The 20593-nt window shown below is 38.7% G+C and overlaps 1 protein-coding gene across 21 annotated transcripts in view; it reads right to left on the bottom strand.

Moving 5' to 3' along the window:
- Window positions 1-20593, bottom strand: part of Adgb (androglobin) — a 144406-nt gene that overhangs the window by 77335 nt on the left and 46478 nt on the right. For 13 of the 21 annotated variants that reach the window (XM_076552765.1, XM_076552775.1, XM_076552767.1 and 10 more), the window contains 5 exons: window positions 20084-20331; window positions 14691-14825; window positions 6869-6963; window positions 1982-2156; window positions 1050-1140 (listed from right to left, as the gene is read on the bottom strand). In XM_076552765.1, coding sequence (XP_076408880.1) covers window positions 1050-1140; window positions 1982-2156; window positions 6869-6963; window positions 14691-14825; window positions 20084-20331 — 744 coding nt within the window. Of the gene's footprint in view, window positions 1-1049; window positions 1141-1981; window positions 2157-6868; window positions 6964-9203; window positions 9372-14690; window positions 14826-20083; window positions 20332-20593 lie in introns of those variants that run through there. The other 8 variants (XM_076552768.1, XM_042262301.2, XM_076552773.1 and 5 more) reach the window with 2 other exon arrangements.

The following is a 20593-nucleotide window of genomic DNA, read 5'->3' as shown; positions in this document are numbered from 1 at the left end:
AGCCACCAGCTGCCTATGATTTCGGCTGATGAAACCTCAAGGTCTAATTTATATCAGATGAAGAGATACTTTAGTAGCTTCCATCTAAAATAATCCCTCCATTAACATTCACTAACTCACAAAAATGCCACCTCAGCCTTCCCCAGCACGGTTCTCACTCATGATGAGGTCAGCCGTGCTGCTTTCTAGTGTGAACACTTAATTTTATTCTTTGGGAATTTCATACATTCATGGAATACATTTTGATCATATTTGCCTCCCCTCCCCTCCCCTCCTCCGACTACACCTAGAAAGCTCCCCCTCATAACCTAATGTCTTCTTCTTTTTATTGAGAATCCACTGAGTTCAGAAATCACTGCCCATATTTATGGCTGTGGGGCCATCGACTCTGGCAACCAACCAGAGTCCATACCAGCAAAGAAAAATGACTCTTCCTCCCTCAGCCATCAACTGCCAATGCTCCTCAGCTAGGGATTGGGCCTGGTGAGCTTCCCTTACCCATGATGCAATTTTTACTGCTTTTATCTTGTGCAGGCAACCACTTCCATGACTTCCTCAGTAAAAGAGTCATGCACACTTTTGCTTCCTTTTCTAAATAAGACTCCTGCTTGCAGGCATTCTGTATCCATATATTTAATTTATGGAAAAGACCAGGAGCTCATGGAAACTCCCCACAGACAGAAGTTAACAGATCAGAGCCCCATATAACCTTTAAACCATTTAACCATATAACTCATACAATACCTTTAAGTATCATTTCTAACAAACCCAGCCACCTGAGGGTTAGAACTTCAGCATTTCATTTTAGGGGGATATCAAACTTTTATCCTATAATACTCATAAATAAAATATAAACAAAAATGCTTGATAATAAATGAAATGATGTAATCATGAGCTAAAAGGCATCTCCTTTAATAGGCTGTGAGAATATGCATATGTATTTTTGGCTTTGATGTTCTCTAAATATTCTTCCTATTAAGTGTGTTTTTTAACCACATACATCACAGATGCAAAGTTAAGATGTACTGGAGAAAGTGTCTTATACTTACGTTTCTGCTGGAATCGTAAATGGAGTCATTCTATAATTCAAAAATGGACTTGAAATCTCAAGGAACTGCTCGGGCTTCTTTGGTACAGCATCTGAAAAGTTCCAGTGGGGAAGTGTGAGGTACACTTCCAGAATCCTTCAGAATCTAATGCAGTGCTGGTTAGAGCACATGTTTACCCAGAGATTTCAAAAGAGTTAAATAGGAATGAACAGAGACATTTCAAATTTTATTAAGTGAAATAGTTTACAGATCTTGCCAATGTTAGCTTTCTTTTGCCCATAGCCAGCTTCTTTTAAGGCTGAGAGCAGAACAATATATCTCAGCTGGTGAGGTTAGACAAGTCATTGCATTTGCTGATGCTTTAAGTGAAAGGATGACTTTCTATATAAATGTTTTCTTTAAAAAATGGTGCCCCCCAATTAACAACCTCAACACAGCCACTTAGGACATGCAGAGGAATATGAGCTGGTTCATAAGATACAGCGGAAGAAGAGCAGAATGTGCCATGAACAGCAAGGAAACAGTGGATTGAGATTGGACTGTGTGTATGCATAAGTATTAAGGTAGTTTAGGAGTAAGAAATTCCCATTGAGAAAGGAGAGCAGCACACATCACTACGGTGAACTCCGAAGTTGAACAGGAAAAGAAACAAGGCTCAGATCGGTAGCAAAGTCACTCTGATCATATATTAAACCTAATAGAGGAAAGACAACTATCTGATGAGCCCTAGCATAGTCCACTGCCACTATGGGTCTACCAGGCCAAAGTACAGGATGCACATTTAATTTTTTAAATATATAATTTGGACATGAGTTGAGTAGCTTTGGGTGCAGGGCTCTGTGGCTTACCTCCGCACGTACCATCCTCCATGGGAGACACTGGTAAGCCCCCAGAGAAGTGTAAATTAGACCGTAAGGCAACATGACACATACCTTGAGCTTCATCTGTTATGACCGTTTCTTTTTTGTGGCGAATGAGTTTCCAGGGAGGTAAGGGAGGAGGTTTGGGGGGTGCCACAAGGGGACAAGACCTACTTCTGGTCACCAGCACAGGGTGGCTACAGGTGTGGGAAAGCCCGTATTCCCTAAGTTTCTCTGCAGAATTCGCCTAAAATATGGAAAGAAGATTTGAAATGAATCTTTCATCACCTCTTGTATCTAAAAACAACACTTTTGTCAATATAGAAAAATGGGGACACCAATGTTTCTACCCTTTAATAGAAACAACACTAACATTTATATTTATTTGCATCTTTAAGTTTTCCCGAGACCATGTTTGCTTATTGAAAAGAAAAGATTACGCCATTCTCAAGCTTAAATGCCAGGGAGACTATGAAAGTCTGTAGGCAGTATTTTCTAGGATAAAGCTGTGAAACCAGTTTTGATTATCTAAACATTAAAAAAAATACTCACTTGCAATTGTTATTTAACACTAAAATTGTTTTTAAATGTATTCAGGTCTTATGAGGTGGCAAGGGGGGCCTTATCTATGATAGGCTGTAATCCTCTAACAGTGGGTTTTTCTAAGGAAGTCCCCCCATCACTGGAGACAATGGAGGCATTGACAGTGGAGACAGAAGCTGTCCTGGCAGAGAGGTCCCATTAGCAAACATTCAGTTCTGAAGCTACTCTCATTGGAAGACATAAGAACATTATTTCAACAGAACTGTATTTCCTAAATCTGCCTGAAGTATGTTATAGGAGAGAGACAGGCAGACAGACAGACAGACACAAAGACAGAGATAGACAGAAAGTCAGAGACAGAGACAAAGATAGAAAGTTGAATCGATCCATAATCCTACCACAGATTGCTTTAACATTTAAAGTAAAATAACAAAATACCAACCACACTACAGTCAGTTCCTCGAGAAACTATTTTCTTTCTAATGATTTTACATGATTGGTTTCTCTAATCACGATATAGAAAATAATTCAGATTTAAGAGAAAAGTGATACCCTGATTTTAAAAGTACCCTAAGAAGAGAGAAAGGTTTTAAATTTTTTTCTTATAAACTGTTACCAATTTACTAAAAAAAAAAATCCAAAATTTCTGTAATTTGTAAAGTACCTTTTCAAAACCAATATTTGCCTACAGCATCTAAAGAGTAAACTTCTTCTGACAACTTTTAGTTTGTTAGGTGTTAGAAATCAAATCAATGCTCAAGAGTAATCTGCTGGGAACTTGGGGAAAATTTAAGGGCTTGAGGGCATCACTGCAAGGGCTACACATTAATAACATCTGGACTGAAGCCATACTCAAAATAATGCTTATAAATGGCATAAATTCTAGACATTTTACCAAGAATCATTTGAGACACTTTCTCTGTCTCTCTTTTGCTGTCTCTCCCTCTATGTCCCCCTGCCTCTCTGTGTATCTCCCTTTCTTTCATAATAACAATCAATGTTTTAGTCTAAAAATAATTTCTTTTGGGAACTGTAGAACATTATAAAATAAAGCAAAGTATTGTGAAAATATAAAATAATGGTTGAAAAAACAAAGCAAGGTATTAATTCCATGCCACAGCTCAATAATCTGTCAAAGGACTGGCCTGATTTAACATGATAAATTTTAAAATGACAAATTGTCATATTTTATTTTCAATATATGTTCAGTCTTTGTGAATCAAGAAAGTAATGCCACAAATTCTGGTTAATTTTTGATCATAAGAAACCTCACCAAAAGGTCTCAAAAGTCCTTAGAGAAGAATTAGGGGTAAAGAGGGATTTTGAATAGCATCCTCAAGATTGAGTAGGTACTTAATAATGTCTGTTGAATGATTCACACAAAAAACATATGCTAGAAATTTTGTTTCCCAAGACACCTTCACTCCTCTCCCATTAATTCAAATTCTCTAAAAGAAGGCATCGGAGTTGAAAGGTGGGGGAAGCTTATTCCTCTAAACTCCAAACTGTTCAGGAGGCCTGAGAGGAGGGGTGTTGGATCACATCGGGTAAGTTCGTCATGAGGAGGGGTGTTGGATCGCTAGGGTAAGTTCATCATGAGGAGGGGTGTTGGATCGCACAGGGTAAGTTCGTCATGAGGAGGGGTGTTGGATCGCATAGGGTAAGTTCGTCATGAGGAGGGGTGTTGGATCGCATAGGGTAAGTTCGTCATGAGGAGGGGTGTTGGATCGCATAGGGTAAGTTCGTCATGAGGAGGGGTGTTGGATTGCTAGGGTAAGTTCATCATGAGGAGGGGTGTTGGATCGCACAGGGTAAGTTCGTCATGAGGAGGGGTGTTGGATCACACAGGGTAAGTTCGTCATGAGGAGGGGTGTTGGATCGCACAGGGTAAGTTCGTCATGAGGAGGGGTGTTGGATCGCACAGGGTAAGTTCGTCATGAGGAGGGGTGTTGGAAAGTCTGTGAAGTTTTGTTCCATTCTTCTGTAGTCTCCAATCCTTCTTAACTAAATTCAAGTTGTTAACTCTGTATGCTGATCTTAATGTGCTTTTGGTTTGTAACTTTAGTGCTATCCTCCATTTTACAAAATTTCAATAGGGAAGAAACCATTTCACACGATTTATGATTAAATCATTTATGATTAAAATAATGTATTTATATTCTCTATTCTAGTCTGATATTTGCAGGGGAACTAGATCAACCTCATAGAAAGTCAATCTAAACTAATCAACAGGTGGTATAGTGAATCACAGCACTCCAGACAGATGGTAAAACATGGGCAGGTCTTTAATCCCACTGCAGACTACTGATTGATTCCAGAGTCTTTGGCACCTTAAGCCCTTTACGGCACCCAAAAGGAAGGTTTAGACTGGTGTTGTGGTACACAAGTGCTCCCAGCACCAAGGAGCCTGAGGCAAGAATATCACAAATTCTAGGCCAGCCTGAACAACATGGCCACACCATGTCTATGGGAAAAATAAAAAGATTTGTAAATAATCTTCTGTCCTTAGTTTTATAACTTGAATTGCTTCTGAAACTTCTCTACAATTAATCCAATCTCTGTTATTTCCCAGAAAAAGGGGTCCATGTGGTCTCCTTGCCCTGCAGACTTTCCAAGATAATCTCTCAGCTTTGAACACACCTTTTATTATTTACTAGCATGACTTCTTACACCTCAGGTTAAACAGTTAGCTTCCTTTGGGAAGACCTCTCTAGATGCCCATTAGGGGGAAGGTCCATGCTTTGGGTCTTGCCCCCCCCCACACTGATATTTTCCCCCTCATTCATATAGGTATTCATTTACACCATTACTCCAGTATAACAGTTTTCTAATTGTTGTCAACTTAATTATAGTCTCTGAGCTTTGCGGTGAGGAATTTCTACTATGTTACTCATCTATATACCTTAAGATCAGAGCACATTGCTTGATACATCACATATACGTATTATAATACATGAATTAATGTGCATTGAGGGTTACAGTTTTAATAAGCAGTTTGAATATCTCTTGGATATGAGACATGACGTGCCACAAAACGTGGCTAATATCTTCAGTGATCCATACATTGCAACTCTACCATTTAGAACATCTGAGATAATACCCATGACACATATCAGGGAAGAGAAGACTGACCCTAAAGTCAACAGGAGGCTTGGCTTGAGAGAAGGTGTGAACACACATTGGATTGTGGGGAGCTTCTGATTTCCAGACAGTGTGAAAATTTCTGATTGTGCTATTCAACTATGGCTGTGTTATTTAACTTTGAATTAAAAAGAATAGCTATTGCCTCTGACCCTGTGCACATGCTACCACATGGTGTTCTATCATTTTTATGTTACTACTGCTATGCAGTAGACTTTGGCTGGTAATAATGGCTTCTGAAATGATGGTATCAGGCTCTTGGGCTAATCTAAAAGATGAATGGGACACGGGGGCAACAATGAACCTATTGGAATATTTATTTTTAAAGCCACTTCTCATTAACATTTTAAAATTCAACTCTAACACAATGGGTATTTATGTACAGTTGTATCAGTGTACCCACTATACTTACACTTTAAAATAGTGACTTTACAGCATAGAGAACCCCAGTGGTAAGGGGCTATGTGTCCAAGTTCCCTATATGGGGTCAGGATGAAACAAGTCCTCAACGTATGACAACATTAGTCTAAATAAACTGCATAGGAACTTGATAGATGTTATTATTATGAGAGGAGAAAATTTGCTTTTTTCCTCAAAGAACAAAAAGTTGCTCAAAATATTGTGGAATTCCATGGATGTTATATAATCACTAACCGTTAATTAAAATGCAACACCATACAGAAAACAAACAAAAAGCTGGCTTCCAAATGGAATGTAAAATAAGATTCCTCACTGAGCAGAAGTATAGAGTTCAGTATAGAACATATGTGTAGAAAGGAAATCAAAGAATATATACCAGCAGGTACAGTGCCTATGCCTGACTGTTTACACTATGCATAATTTAGTTGTATTGCCTTTGGCTACATTTACTAAATTTCTTGTTATTGGTTAAGTTTATTGTTTAAAAACAAGTAGCATTTATTCTGCAATATCTTATGATACAAGAAGGTCATGGCTGTGGTTCCCCAGCCTGAGTGCAAATTCATATATATCATTTCACTTTAAGAATATATGCGTACTTGAGTCACTGAAAAGTTATTATTAATCAAGAATGATGTACACGAGTATTACTGAAATGTATAGTTCCTCTATCTTTTCTTTTGTACATAATATAAAATATTTTAAAATAAAATGTGATTGTATTTTACCTTTATATAATTAGATAGTACTATGAACAACTGAGACAATTTTGGATATGCCAGCCCCTTAGTCCAGCAGCCATGTACCTCCCCACCACACATAAAGACATGGTATCTCTTGGTTTTGAATTCTCACCATCTTCTCCAATGTAAAGATCTTGTTTTCAAACAAATAGAGTGGTGTAAAGGTAGCATATACAACCATATGAGGGGACTGTATTGCTGAAGAACCTGGGGGGAAAAGCATATATTGGACCATGAGCATTCTTACGAACATGAAACTAAACAGTTACTTCCTCACAGTGATTTCTTTTATGGGAGGGATGGAAAAGAAGATGGGGAAAAGGGGGAGAGGAAGAAACAAAAGAAGGAGAAAGGGAAGGAAATAAGAGAGGGGAGAATATATCTAGTATCTTTTCTTTTTTGTGTGATTTAACCTTAATTACCACCCTAAAAGAATCTCCAAACACACATTAGAGGTTATGGCTTCAATATATCAGTTTAAAGGAGAAACAATCTCCTCCATGATGCTCTGCTCCTCTGTAAACTATGTCTCACCATACATGAATTCCTTTCACCCAGGACAACAGCACCAAAAGCTTTAATTCAGTTCAGCATCAACCCAATGTCCAAATTGTCACTGAACTCAAATTGTCACTGAACTATCTAACTCACCTCCGTTAAGACTTAAGGCAGGACTCATCGAGGCAGAACTTCTCTCCTACAATTATTTTTTTATTTTTTGGTTGTTTGTTTACATATACACAATGAAATTTTATTCAGCTATAAATAAAGATGAAATTAACTCCTAGCATTCTTACATGGCTTTGAGCCTGTGATACTGGACAAAAAAAAAATGTGACTTGGAAATACAAGCATAGGACAGGTAGGCACAAAAGCTTAGCAAGGCAAATTCCACTGAGTCTTGGCCTTGGGAATAGTTCCCTTGGTTGGAGTCTCCACCTGCTGGGCCCACTGTTCCCCTCCAGGCCTCAGTAGTAGCCCTACCTCATTGGCTTTGTCCAGAGAACCTATGAGAACATTCTGCAATGGCTTCACCTATAAAGAGCCCTTTCCAAGAGGCCCATTTGGCTCTTCGCATGGATAGTAGGGTTTACTAAAAGTAAGAAGCAGGGCTCAGCCTCTGCAACTGAATGGAAAATAGCCTCGTGTCTTGGGAGCCTGGTGAGATTCAGTCCTGATTACCTCTGGATCACCTTGAGGACTTACCTGCATATTCATTCATAGCCAAATAGTTCTACGGTCTGGTCCTGTGGAATTACGGACCAACAGCCTTCCTTTATCCTATCTATGTCTCTTGTAAAAGATGGCCTCTGTGTGGATAACACCCTACTCTTTGGACTTGATCTCCATGGTGAGTAACTTCCTTATGGGTGGTTTCAAGCCACATCCTTTGCGTTCTTTTATGAGTTTTTTTGTTGTAGGTTAGACTGAAATTTTTTTCTAGTCTTCAAGTTTTTATTGGTTTCTGGTTTACAATTCTGTCCTTTCACCTCCCTTCTCTCATATATTTCTACTCATAGTGAAGAACTTAGGCCTCATGCCCAACACTGTGCTGAGAAACTACCTCAGGTAAATACCCAATGTCATTCTTCACAGGTTGCTTCTACAAAACACTAGAACACACTTCTGGTAACCTCCTTTCCAACTTACAGTAAGAATTGCCTTCCCTTCCCTTTCAAATTACATCTTCCTTGTTTACAGCTAGGAGTTGTCCCACAGCATCTGTCACATACAGATTTCTTACCAACCATTTAGGCTTTTTCAGCTGTGCATCAAACTCTTCTAAGCATCCATACATCACTCAGTTGCAAATTCATCCCATTTTTTAAAGTATTTGTTATACCAGCACATTAAGTCATAGTACCAACACCTGCATTAATCCTGTCACACTTGAGAAACAGGACTGATACAGAAATAGAGTGATTATTAGGAGCTGATCCATGTAATTATCACCCAATCTACATGATGAGTCAGGCAGCTAGAGTAGCCCCAAGGAAAGCAATGGGTAGTTCCTGTCTAAAGATGACTCCAGTCCCAAGAAAGGTCAGAGTTGCTGGACCATGGTGGTCCATGCCTTTAATCGCAGCACTCAGGAGGCAGAGGCAGGCAGATCTCTGAGAGTTTGAGGACAACCTGGTCTACAGAGCAGGTTCCAGGACAGCTAAAGCAACACTGAGAAACCCTATCTAGAAAAATAAAAAAAAAAGAAAGGAAGGAAGGAAGGAAGAGAAAGAGAGAGAGAGAGAGAGAGAGAGAGAGAGAGAGAGAGAGAGAAAGAAAAAAAGAAAGAAAGAAAGAAAGAAAGAAAGAAAGAAAGAAAGAAAGAAAGAAAGAAAGAAAGAGAGAAAGAAAGAAAGAAAAAAAAAAGAAGGTAGGTCAGTGTTTTCGTTTGATTCTGTAGGTACTCAGCGGGGAGGAGGGTGAGCCTTTTCATATGCAGAATTTACCTGTTGGATGAGGTTCACTCACAGGAGACAGGATGAGCTGTTTCACTCTGCCTACTGATCTGAATATTAATATCATCCAAAAAGCATCTTCACAAAATGTTTGCCCAGATTTCTGAGTGCCCCATGGCTCAATGGAGACATAAAATCACCCATCACATTAACTTCCTTCTAAATTTTGATATTAACATCTTTATGTATAAAAGTATGTTGGTCTAAATTATGTTCCATTACCCAACATTACACGCTGGAACTTCTGAAGCCCTTCCTGTAACAATTTCCTTTTGTTTGCTCTATGATTTGTGAGAAAGGTGCCAGGACAAAGCTGAGGCTGGCCTGAAACCTGCTATGTATCCTGGGATGACCCTGAACTCCCCATGGTCCTCCTATCACAGACGAAGTGTTTGGGAAAAGAAAGGAGGTCAATAATTTTCAAAAAATTCTAAAGTGTCTGTTATCTCTACATTGTAAGAATTATGAGGCTCAGATAATCCACAGGTAGCTGTTTTCTCTCTATTGTTATACCATCTTATTTTACAAAGTTAGATCACTGCATTACCTTCTTTTTTAATTAGATATAAACACAAGAATTTTTAGAATAGCCTAAAGGTAAACATTTGACTCCAAGGATTCATTGCATCATTTATTCACGACTCTGACAGAAACCATGTGATTTCCTCATCTAACTTTCTAGATGGTGAAACAGACAGCCCTGCATTCCAACATGTTTAATAATTGACTAATATAAAGGGAGGGGGAAGAAAAAGACACACTTTGATATGAAGAGATGACATTTAAAATCCTAACTTCTAAAATGGCTTTACAATATTTTTCAGTATCTATGAGTATCTTCTTTGCTAAAACTGCCATTTTAATTGTAACTGTTTTACTGCCTAGAGGGTTTCATCATGTTTTCATGATTTAGATGCCTCATTTTACAGAGAATGAAGCTCTTCATGTTTTCTATAAGCATATATCAGAAAGTTCTACTACCTAATTGTAGAATTACTTAAATATCATTTATCATTGATTCATTCTTTGTTAGATTGTACTGTCTTAATATATAACAAGTTCAGCCTGGAACATTGATTTACTAGGAGATGAATTCCAAATCATTACAGAATTACTACAAATACTACAACAAATGCTTGTCAAAGGTTATAAGTCTGTGTTCAAATGGATATTCAGTTTCTTGGAGTGGCTAACTTTCATTGAATGTTTCCTATGTGTTGCCCCAGGAATTTTACATGAGTCAGTTCTCATACAAGCTCTGTGAAATAAGTTGTATGGTATCATTTTTTTCAGGCAAGAAAACTAAATTGAAAATAGGTTAAGAAATATATCAAAGATGCAAGATTAAGATGCATAAAATGTGAGGAGTGAGTGGGAAGGGATGCCTAGTCTGTCTGGTAATTTCTTATCAATCATTCTCTAGAGTAGTGCGTCTCAACATTTCTAATGCTATGGCCCTTTAAAACAGTTCCTCATGTTGTGGTGACCCCAACCACAAAATATCTTCATTGCTACTTTATTACTGTAATTTTGCTACTATTATGAATCATAACGTAGATATCTATGTTTTCCAATGGCCTTAGGAGATCCCTGCGAAAGGGTTGTTTGACTCCTGAAAGGGGTCATGACCCACAAGTTGAGAACTGCTGCTTTTGTAGCAATAGTAGAAGAACAGGTCAACCAGAGGGCTTGTCAGGTCATTGTCCACCAGAAGGTTTTTCAGATAATTTTCCACCAGAAGGTGTTTTTAATTCCACAGTATGATGCAAAACTCAACAACAAAATAATTTTTAGAAGGCTTATAATGACTTAGTACACATATGAAGATATTCAGTTTGATATCATGCATGTGTGTGGCTATGTGGCTATGTGTGCATGTGTCATAAATTTAGGAAGGGGATTATGATAGAGGAGAAAGAGACATATTAAGAGAGGGGTAAAAAAAGAATATAACGGAACATAAGTGAAGGAGAAGGGGAATTATTTGGACAAAGGGTGGGAACCAGCCAGAGGGAGGTAAGGGGTTGTCAGTGAGAGAGAGGATGAATAACAACAAAGAATAATGACACACATATATGAACATCATAGCCATCTTAAAAGTTTTAGGTCAACTTATTTGTGGTCAAGAAGTGGCCTTCTTAATCTTGAAGTTCTTTAATCTCTGACATTTCTCTCTTTCTTTTTTTAAATGCATTTTTGGAATACAGACCATTCTTGCCAGGCTTATCTTTTATTTGCAATACATGATAAGACTAAATATTATAAATGGCACTCTACCATGTATTTCTGAAGTTAAAAGTACATAGCCTCTAAGGTATAACAACTTGTAGTTTTTCTGTGATGAACATCTAGGTCCTGGTGAATGTCAGCTTGAGACACTTCCTTCCTCATCACCAGCCACCCCACTGGTAAACAGGGCCCACATATCTTCACCTTGTAAGAGACACTCTTTGGCAACATTTCATACATCACTAAGTGATTCCATCTGCAGTAATAACCACTAAAACTATATCGTTACAAAAGTTGCTAGTTTCCTTGTGCTTGTATATAGTGTGAAGTGGTCATCACAGATCCACAGGAAGGTCTCCACATGGTTTTCCATTGCCTCCCACTCTTTTCACCCATGGCTTTGCTGTCTTTAACATTATGCTCTCAACTGTGTCAGGAGAGCAAAAGGGGAACTGTACATGGGGCCATCCCATGACCAAGCTGAAAGTGAGGCATATCATTCCTGCTCATGCTTCATGGGTTATGGCATGAGCTCAGGCTAATCTAACTTTAAAAGAATCTGGGGAAACATGCATAACTGTGCTTAATTGGAGAGTGGAAATCACAAAACGTGGCAATCTCTCCCATACTCAGAAAATGCCCTCCTTAGAATCCCACAAAATTCTATTCCAGTCTTATTGAGTTTTGCTCCTTTGTAATACATTTTAAAACTCTTGCTAAGTTACAAAATCTAAGTTACCTTGTAGGTAATAAGTTTGTGTCAAAATTCAAATATCTAATGCTTCTGGCAAGTTTTTGGCCAGATATTTAGAAGGGTCTGATTCATTCATATATTAAAACCTTCATTAATGTTTTTCATTAATGTCACCATCTGAATCCAAGTTTCTTTTAAAGTTACATTTTAAATTTAGTTAGTTAGGAAATTGTTCAACATTTAAATATAGCTCTATCAACAGATATTGAGGGAAAGGATAATACAGTGGTAAAATGGGTGAACTCTGAAGAGCAATTTCCAAGACTTGCAAACCCATTTGGAATTGTTCCAAAATACCACAGCCAGAGCTAATAAGCTTCCCAGCTGTGGGGACAAAAGTCTACAGAGGGCTATATCAGAAGAATTTTATTTTTGGTAATGACCAGAGACTACAACTCACCCTTTTGTTTCCTTTTGTGAATGGGAACTCATATTGCAGCTAATCTATCTTCCACGATACAAAGGAGATGAGGTGTGTGTGTGTGTGTGTGTGTGTGTGTGTGTGTGTGTGTGTGTGTGTGTGTGTGTGTCTAAGTGGATGTCCTAAGGGTCTTAGAACTTGAATTAGATGCAATTACTGGATAGTCTGCATCATGGTTTTGTAAAGTATTGAGTACACATTTATGGGATGGATGAAATGAGTATCTAGTGTTCAGGGAAGTAAAATTTAACAAAGGTTAGCTACTGTCCACCAGAGGGGGCCATCTTTCTCCAAAACATCTGGCCAAACTGTGACTGTCCAAGTTCCTTACACTCAGGTATGGCCAACTGTGATTGGAATGGAATATAACCAGAAGTGACCTGCTATCAAGTTTGGCCCTTGATGATCTCAGCTAAAATCATCCCATCTCTCTTCTCCTGGCAAAAACCTTCAAAATCTACAAGGTAAAGTGAGTCAGAACTCTAGGGCAGGACCACATTTTTCTTAAATACTATTTAGAAGAATTTCTGACAGTCATAATAGTCTTAAATTCGTGTAATTAAAAAATGAAATGTACTGTTTGAATTATTTGTAAGTTATACTCATGAATAGATTTACTTTGAAAATAACAAACTGGTGGGGGGACCTTTAAATGTCACATAGTTATTAGCATGTAGTAGATTGCAGTAGATATTATAGAAATGTAAGCACACATGTGTGACAAAACATACATAAATAGCTATACAACTTCTGTTACCTTACTTTGTCTTCTTTATATAATTTTAAAGCTATGAAATGCCATTTTATTTTAATTACAGCTTTGATAAATTAATTCCCCAAAATTAATAAAACATAGGTATTTTATAGTAAATTCCTCATGTCTTCTCAGAGCTAGCTAAAGCATATTATATTTATATTGTCAAATTGAATACAAATAATACAAAAATCAAGTCAATTCTTTCCCATAGGAATTGAGTCTTTAAGTCAGCCATCTTTTAAATCCTCAGGGTCCATCTATAACCTGCTAAAGCAGTCAATGGAAGGAAATGCATCTTCAAAATCCACTTAACATTAACTGCATAGGAAAAGGAAGTCTATCCTGGCACTCTCTCTTATTTATGTCAGATGACATCCATCCTATAGTGCTCAGCAGAATCCAGTGTTCTGTCTTAAGCAATTTTAAGAATTAGGACAATCATCATGCATATGCTGACGTGTGACATACCAACCGATGGATGATTCGGACTTTAATTTTTAATTCTGAGAGCACTCTTAGTTGCTGCTGTGGTGATGAAGAGAGGGAACCTGGCTATAAGGGGCTCCCTCACTAGCCTGGTACTCATGTACCCAGTGCTGAAGCAGAGATCTGACTTTAGGCAGAGCACACAGCCCAAACCTGAGTCACATCCTGTACACACATGACTTCATTGGTTTTGTTGTTGTTGTTTGATTTGGTTCTTTGTTTTGTTTTTTGAGATAGGATCTCACTATGTAGCCCTGGTTGTCCTGGAATTCACTATGTAGCCCAAACTGGCCTCAAACTCAAGAGATCCACGTGCCTCTGCCTCTATAGTGCTGGGATTAAAGGTGTACATCACCATGAACTTAATCATGAGTTCTAAGGGGGTGGGAGGAGTATTGTCTTTTTTTTGGTTTTTCAAGACAGGGTTTCTCTGTGTAGCTTTGGAGCCTGTCCTGAAACTCACTCTGTAGCCCAGGCTGGCCTCAAACTCACAGAGATCCGCCTGCCTCTGCCTCCTGAGTGCTAGGATTAAAGGCGTGCGCCATCACCTCCCAGGGTAGTATTGCTTTTACTTTCACAAAGAAAATGGGGAAAGCAGCATTTAGTTCTTTTTAAAAAGACGAAGTATTGTCAAAGACAATTTGGCTTTGGTTTTCATCTCCTAACAACATACAAACCCACCATTTACATGAAGGAACTGAAGGATGAGGGGAAACCTGAACATGATTACATAGATACTTCAAAAGAGAAAATGTACTTTTCTATGTTCCAACACTTTCCATGAGCTTAGACAGCGACTATGGTAGTTACTGTAAGAGACTGAGAGCTTACAATCTGACAAGGACTGCATAGAGTACTGAACATCAGATGAGGGTCTCGAACCATGGAGTGAAAATTTGAATTTTTCCTTCTCCTTCTCTCCATCCTTATTCCTCTTCTTCCCAAGGTCTTTTGCATCTGCTTTCTCTAACACATTAAGAAAAAATGGTAAATCTTTTTATCTAGAAAACCTCAGACATGCTACATATTCAGCCAGTGTGTCCTAAGAAGGCCAAAACAATGGTACTTAAAATAGAACTTCAGCCTTCATTTCTCCCAAAATGTAATCTCCTCTGATTAGAAATAGCACATTAAGCTAGAGAAAACAATCCTAAAAATTAACATGGGCTGTGAAAACTGGACAGAACTACTTAGTATTATGCATAATAACTAAATTTATTATGCATTGTTTTATGTTGCATGCAGATAGTGACTAGAATGCATTTGTGTGTCTGTGCATAAGTGCCCATGGTGTGAGTGCACATGCATAGGAGGATGCTGGTGTTTAGCCCTCACTTTCTCTGCTATTCCCTTGAGACAGGGTCTCTCTCTCACTGAACTTGGAGCCTACTTTTTTGGCTAGATTATTTGGCTGGTAAACTCTATAAATCCTTTCTCTGCCCCCGACAGTGCGGGGGTTACATGGGCAGCCCCATGCTCTCTATGTGGATGCTGGGGATCCTCAGATCTTCATGCTTTGCCTTAGCCAGGCAGCCATTTCTCTAGTTCCTTGGATAGATTTAATTGATATGTAATTGCAATGTCAGGCTAAGTTTCTCATTTGAAAAATGAAAACAAACAAAAGCAGCAAGACATGCATTGCAAGTTTAGACCTATCTACACAGGGCCGTCTCAATTTGCCCTATTTGGGGATGTTAGCTCAAGCAAATGCCATTTTCTTTCAGTAAAGCATCCTTTTGTGGGGTTGAAAGTCAACCCCACCCACAAACCAACCTCCGGGTTCCAGTGTGTCTTGTGCAATAAACCAACTAGAGAGAGAGCTGTTGCCCCTGTTTGAATGTTCACGCATGAGCATAGTTCTATGAAAAGACTAACTTAGAAAAAGCCAAGAATGTTTTTTTCTGCCCAATGAGTCCCTTCAATTCAGAATGCGAGTTTGGGGTCTCTGCATCAGCTCCTAAGTTTATAACCTTCATTGGTAGCCTATTCATTTTTTTAAAGATATGCAATTGTTAAAAATTATGACTGCAACTACTTATGATGTTCCTTAGCATAGAAAATATACTTGTCTCATGGTGTTTGAAGTAGATTTAAAATGTATGCTAGACATATTATAACCTCAAATATAGGCTAAGATGCTTAACTGAGAAATTTAAGTATTAAAAATTAGGTTAACAGGCTACAATCCACAACCCCAGAGAAACTAGGTAAAAAGGGTGACCCTAAGAGGGACATACAAGGAGGGCCCCAGGAAGGCAAAATAGTTATAACCTCCTGGGTAGACTGGGGGAGGAAGGGGTAGAAGGGAAGAGATGAAGGATTGAAGGATGGGAACAGGAGGGGCTGATGTGGCCAAGTGGAGGAAGGGACAGAGAGGGTGAGCAATGAAAGAGATATCTTGGTAGAGGGAACCATTAGGAGGTTAGGGAGAAACGTGGTGCTAGGGAAAGCCCCAGGAATCCACAAGGATGGCCCCAAGACTACTAGCAGTAATGGAGAGGGTGCCTGAACTTACCTTCTTCTGTAATCAGACTGGTGACTACTCTAATTGTCATGATAGAACCCACGCCCAGTAACTATGGAAGCAGATGCAATGATCCACAACCAAGCACCGGGCTGAGCTCCTAGACTTCAGTTGAAGAGAGGGAGGAGGGACCACAGGAGCAAATGAGGTCAAGATCTTGCTGGGGAAAACCACAGAGACAGCTGACCCAAGTTTGTGGGAGCTCACGGACTCTGGCTTGTCAGCTGGAGAACATTCATGGGACTGAACTAGGCCCTCTGAATGTGGGTTGACAGTTATGTGGTTAGATCTGTTTGGGAAGCCCCTGGCAATGGGACCAGGACTCATCCTGAATGCATGAAATGGCTTTTTGGAACACATTCCCTAGGGTGAGAGACCTTGCTCAGCCTTGACACAGGGGGAGAGGCTTGGTCCTGCATCAACTTAGTGTGCCAGACTTTGTTGACTCCCCAAGGGAGGCCTTACCCTCTCTGAGGAGTAGATGGGGGTGGGATTGGGGGAGGTGAGAGGGCAGGAGAGTGGGAGGGAGGGGGGTCTGGAATTAAATAAATTAAAAAATAAAAAAAAGAATGCAATGGGGGAAAATAGGTTAATAAAACTTTATTTTGTATAAATGTCAACCTAATTTATTAAGCTAATTTTGTGCAGCAAATTGTGATTTCATTTACAATTTTAAAACTGAACTTTACTTTCAAACTATTTAGAATTTGATTTATAATATATCCCATTAAAATATGTAAATAAAATGGCTAATTAAGTCTTTGTCACTAGACTAATATAACTGTCATCTGTCATTTAATTCCATGATTTTGGCAAACCTCAATATAAACAACTTTGCTGAATGTTACTGGACGTTACTCTTCCCTAGTTCCACAAATATCACCACATTGCTATTAAATTTCTACCAAGTCTCCATCTTCCATCTCAACCTCATTCCCAGCTCATGACTGTGCTTCCTAGAACCAGAGAATATTCAAACTTTTGTCAGAAATCCTCAACTACTAGTAAAACCAAGCTGTCTACTTACCTACTGCTATGTCTGTTCACCCCATGTCCCCATGACCTGTGCCTGCACATTAGAACAGAGGAGCAATTGCTCCCCAGGGCTGAGGAGAACTCAACAGCTCTACGGGGTTCCTGGAAATATCCATCTTAAATGAGAGCATTGGTGTCAGTTTCCTGAGAAGGGAGGAAGAACAGAATCCACCACCCACTGGAGGGCCACCTTGTAGAACTGCTGAGTTCTCCCTCGTTAGATTAACAAATACATATTCTGTGTATCTCACCCTAGTGAATATCAGCTTTCATTTTATCACTCTGTTCTTCTTCAAGGCCAAATTTCTCACAGACTTGTCTGTGTATTATATTTCTTCCTGTTTCCTTAACTAACTCTTCCACAGCTTTCCATATGTATTATTCCCAGAGCTAGCTTCCACATCCAACAATCTAATGAAGAAATTGAAGCAGATATCACAGTTTATCTCACTACAGTATTTCATACAGCCTTTCTTATTCTTGAAGGAATGTTCCCTCCTTGGTTTCAATGCTAACACACTTGTCTTTCCTTTCCCCACTTCTCTGGCTACTTTTTTTTTTCTCCTTCATCAGTCAGTCATTGGTACCAATTCTCAGATGTTTACAGTCTCAGGGCTCAGTACCTACTTCTGAGTCCCTGCTGTCTTCTTGAGAAATATTACAGAACACCTGTGAATGCCTCCAAAATAAACAGTTTGGGACCTTTGATCTTCAAGGTATTTCAGATTAAATATGACCAAAATCATTCTGTAGTACTTCCTATTAGATCTCACCATCTATCCAGTTTTACAACTCAAAATTCCATAAATTACCCAAACTGAGTTCTACTCTTTTCTAACTACGTTTAATGTTTTGTTTTTTTTTTTCTTGAATCATTCATCTTATTGGGCTTCTCCACTTTCTCTATTCCAAGAGTCCATCTTATCAAACATGAGTTTATCCAACAGTTTCCAAACTATTTGTTTCCATCTGCCCATAATTTCCTCTCTGATCCTCTCTCAACTCCCTTCCCTCCAAATATTCTTGTTAGTGATGGCCAAAAGCATCTTTTGAAAAGCCAAATTCAATCTTGATTCCCTCCAAACTCTTCACTGCCTGTCAGCAAGTCAGTAATGCTTATAATGAAGACCAGGACCCCTAACATGGCCTTGAACACTCAATCTGCTCACTCCTGCTGTAATCCAGCTCTTCTTAAACCAATTATCCTTTCACTCTGCTTCATCCAAACATATCATGTACCCTGCCCACCAATACACCGCCATCCTCCACATGTTCCCAATCTCTGTGCTGGCATTCTCTTCTGCCACCAGTGTTCTGGTCACAGTTGTATTCATCTGGGTAACTGCCACTCATCTCTGCAGACTACGACAGACCCCTGTACTACCTGCTCTAGCTTCCTGTATTTCCCTTCAAAGTTCATTTTTTCAGTCTCTGGTCAGCATAGCTTCCTTTTTATTAGTCAGTGTTTCCCACTAACCATCAGGTTCAGAAGGTGGGGTGTTCCACATCTGTTTCTGTTTACCAAGATTATCACCCATTCCTAGAAAATTACCAGTACTTTTATCATCCAAGAGTATATTTAGATGAATACTATTGGTTGGAGGCCTGGAGGTTAGTTTGTGAAACATCAAAAAGAAAATTCATTGGGAATATACAGAAAAAAAAAATGAATGCACTCACATTTCTTTATTGCTTATTTTCATCAAGATAGGCCTGGGTGGGTGCACATTGCCCACACCTCTGGTCTTAATATATTTTTGAAGACCTGAAGTAAAATTTTCTGTACAATACAGGGCAAGAAATACTGGCAGATATGATCATTTATTATATTTTTCTTTTCCTTTTTGGAGCTGGGGATTAAGCTTAAGGCCTTGCCTATGCTAGGTAAGTGTTTTACCTCTGAGTTATAACCTTTGGAATCTTAAGACAGGGTTTCCCCATAGCTCACATAGTTGCCCAGACTGGCTACAATTTATGACCTTCCTGTCTCTCTCCCTCCCTGCTTAGAAACAATCTTGATAAAGAATAATCCTGACAAAATGTTAATACTTTATAAAACATAAATATCCGAAGGAATATTTAACCAAAATATACAAAAAAAACCTGAATACTTCCTAGTAGATTTAATTCCACTTTACAAGCAGTTTCTTCATATACATAGGTATAAGATAGTTTAGTAGACACATAATAAATATTATTCAATCAACTTTTCATCTTGAAAATATAAATGACTATACACTTTGTAAATATCATTTGAAATTATTTTTCTTCAGATTTGAACCTCCATCTTATGACACATTTTTAATTTATGTAACCTACGCTCATATCACATTCTCTGAAAAATGACAAGGAAAGTTTTCTACTTTGCTGTGTGGATCCATCTCACTCTGCATATCAATATGAGCAAGATATCTTAGTAGAGATGTATCTTGCCTCTTTCTAATACAGTAGTGATTTAATATTAGCAAAATTGAAAATTGTCTTTGATAATTACTGGAAGGGAAGTATGAGGCAATAATTACCTACATTCCACATCACCGAGAGTTCTAATAGTAAAAGGGAAAGTTAAGCAATAGTAGCAACATTACAAAGGCATCACTAGCCTAAACAAGGACTGTACAGCATCCCTATGCCATGCCCTGCTGCATGACTTCCCACGTCTTACCCTTTGCAGTTTTGTCTGTCTTGTCTGGAGGCTTCAGGGTTGTAAGGGAAGCTTCCGGTTTGAAATCCTTCACGTCTTTCACTTCCTTTCCGTCTTTCACTTCCTTGCCATCCTTTATCTCTTTCCCAGGTTCCTTCAGTTTGTTGTCTACCACTGCCATTTTGCTTTCAGAACTTGGATCTTCTGTGAGCTTAAACTCCGGCAATATTTCCTTCAACAGCTCCCAAACTCTGTCCACATACCCTGGACTTAGAGGCAATATATTGGCATTAATTCCCAGATGATCATTGTCTATGTGATGTCAAGAAGTTACTGACAGACTAGTTAACTTCTTAGTTCATAAGACTAATTTCAATTGTTACTTAAAACTTTTAGCTAGAAATATTGTTCATTGACCATGCTTTTATTGCATTCCTACTATGTGCCAGTCTTTGATGATAGAGAGACCAAAACTAGTGGATCAGTCAAGCTTGGCAGAGGAGACAGATATGCTAAAATCATGATAGGTGA

Source organism: Peromyscus maniculatus, chromosome 16, assembly GCF_049852395.1.
Source record: "Peromyscus maniculatus bairdii isolate BWxNUB_F1_BW_parent chromosome 16, HU_Pman_BW_mat_3.1, whole genome shotgun sequence".
NCBI lineage: Eukaryota > Metazoa > Chordata > Mammalia > Rodentia > Cricetidae > Peromyscus > Peromyscus maniculatus.
The sequence above is the reverse complement of the archived record's forward strand: the minus strand, read 5'-3'. Positions and strand labels throughout refer to the sequence as shown.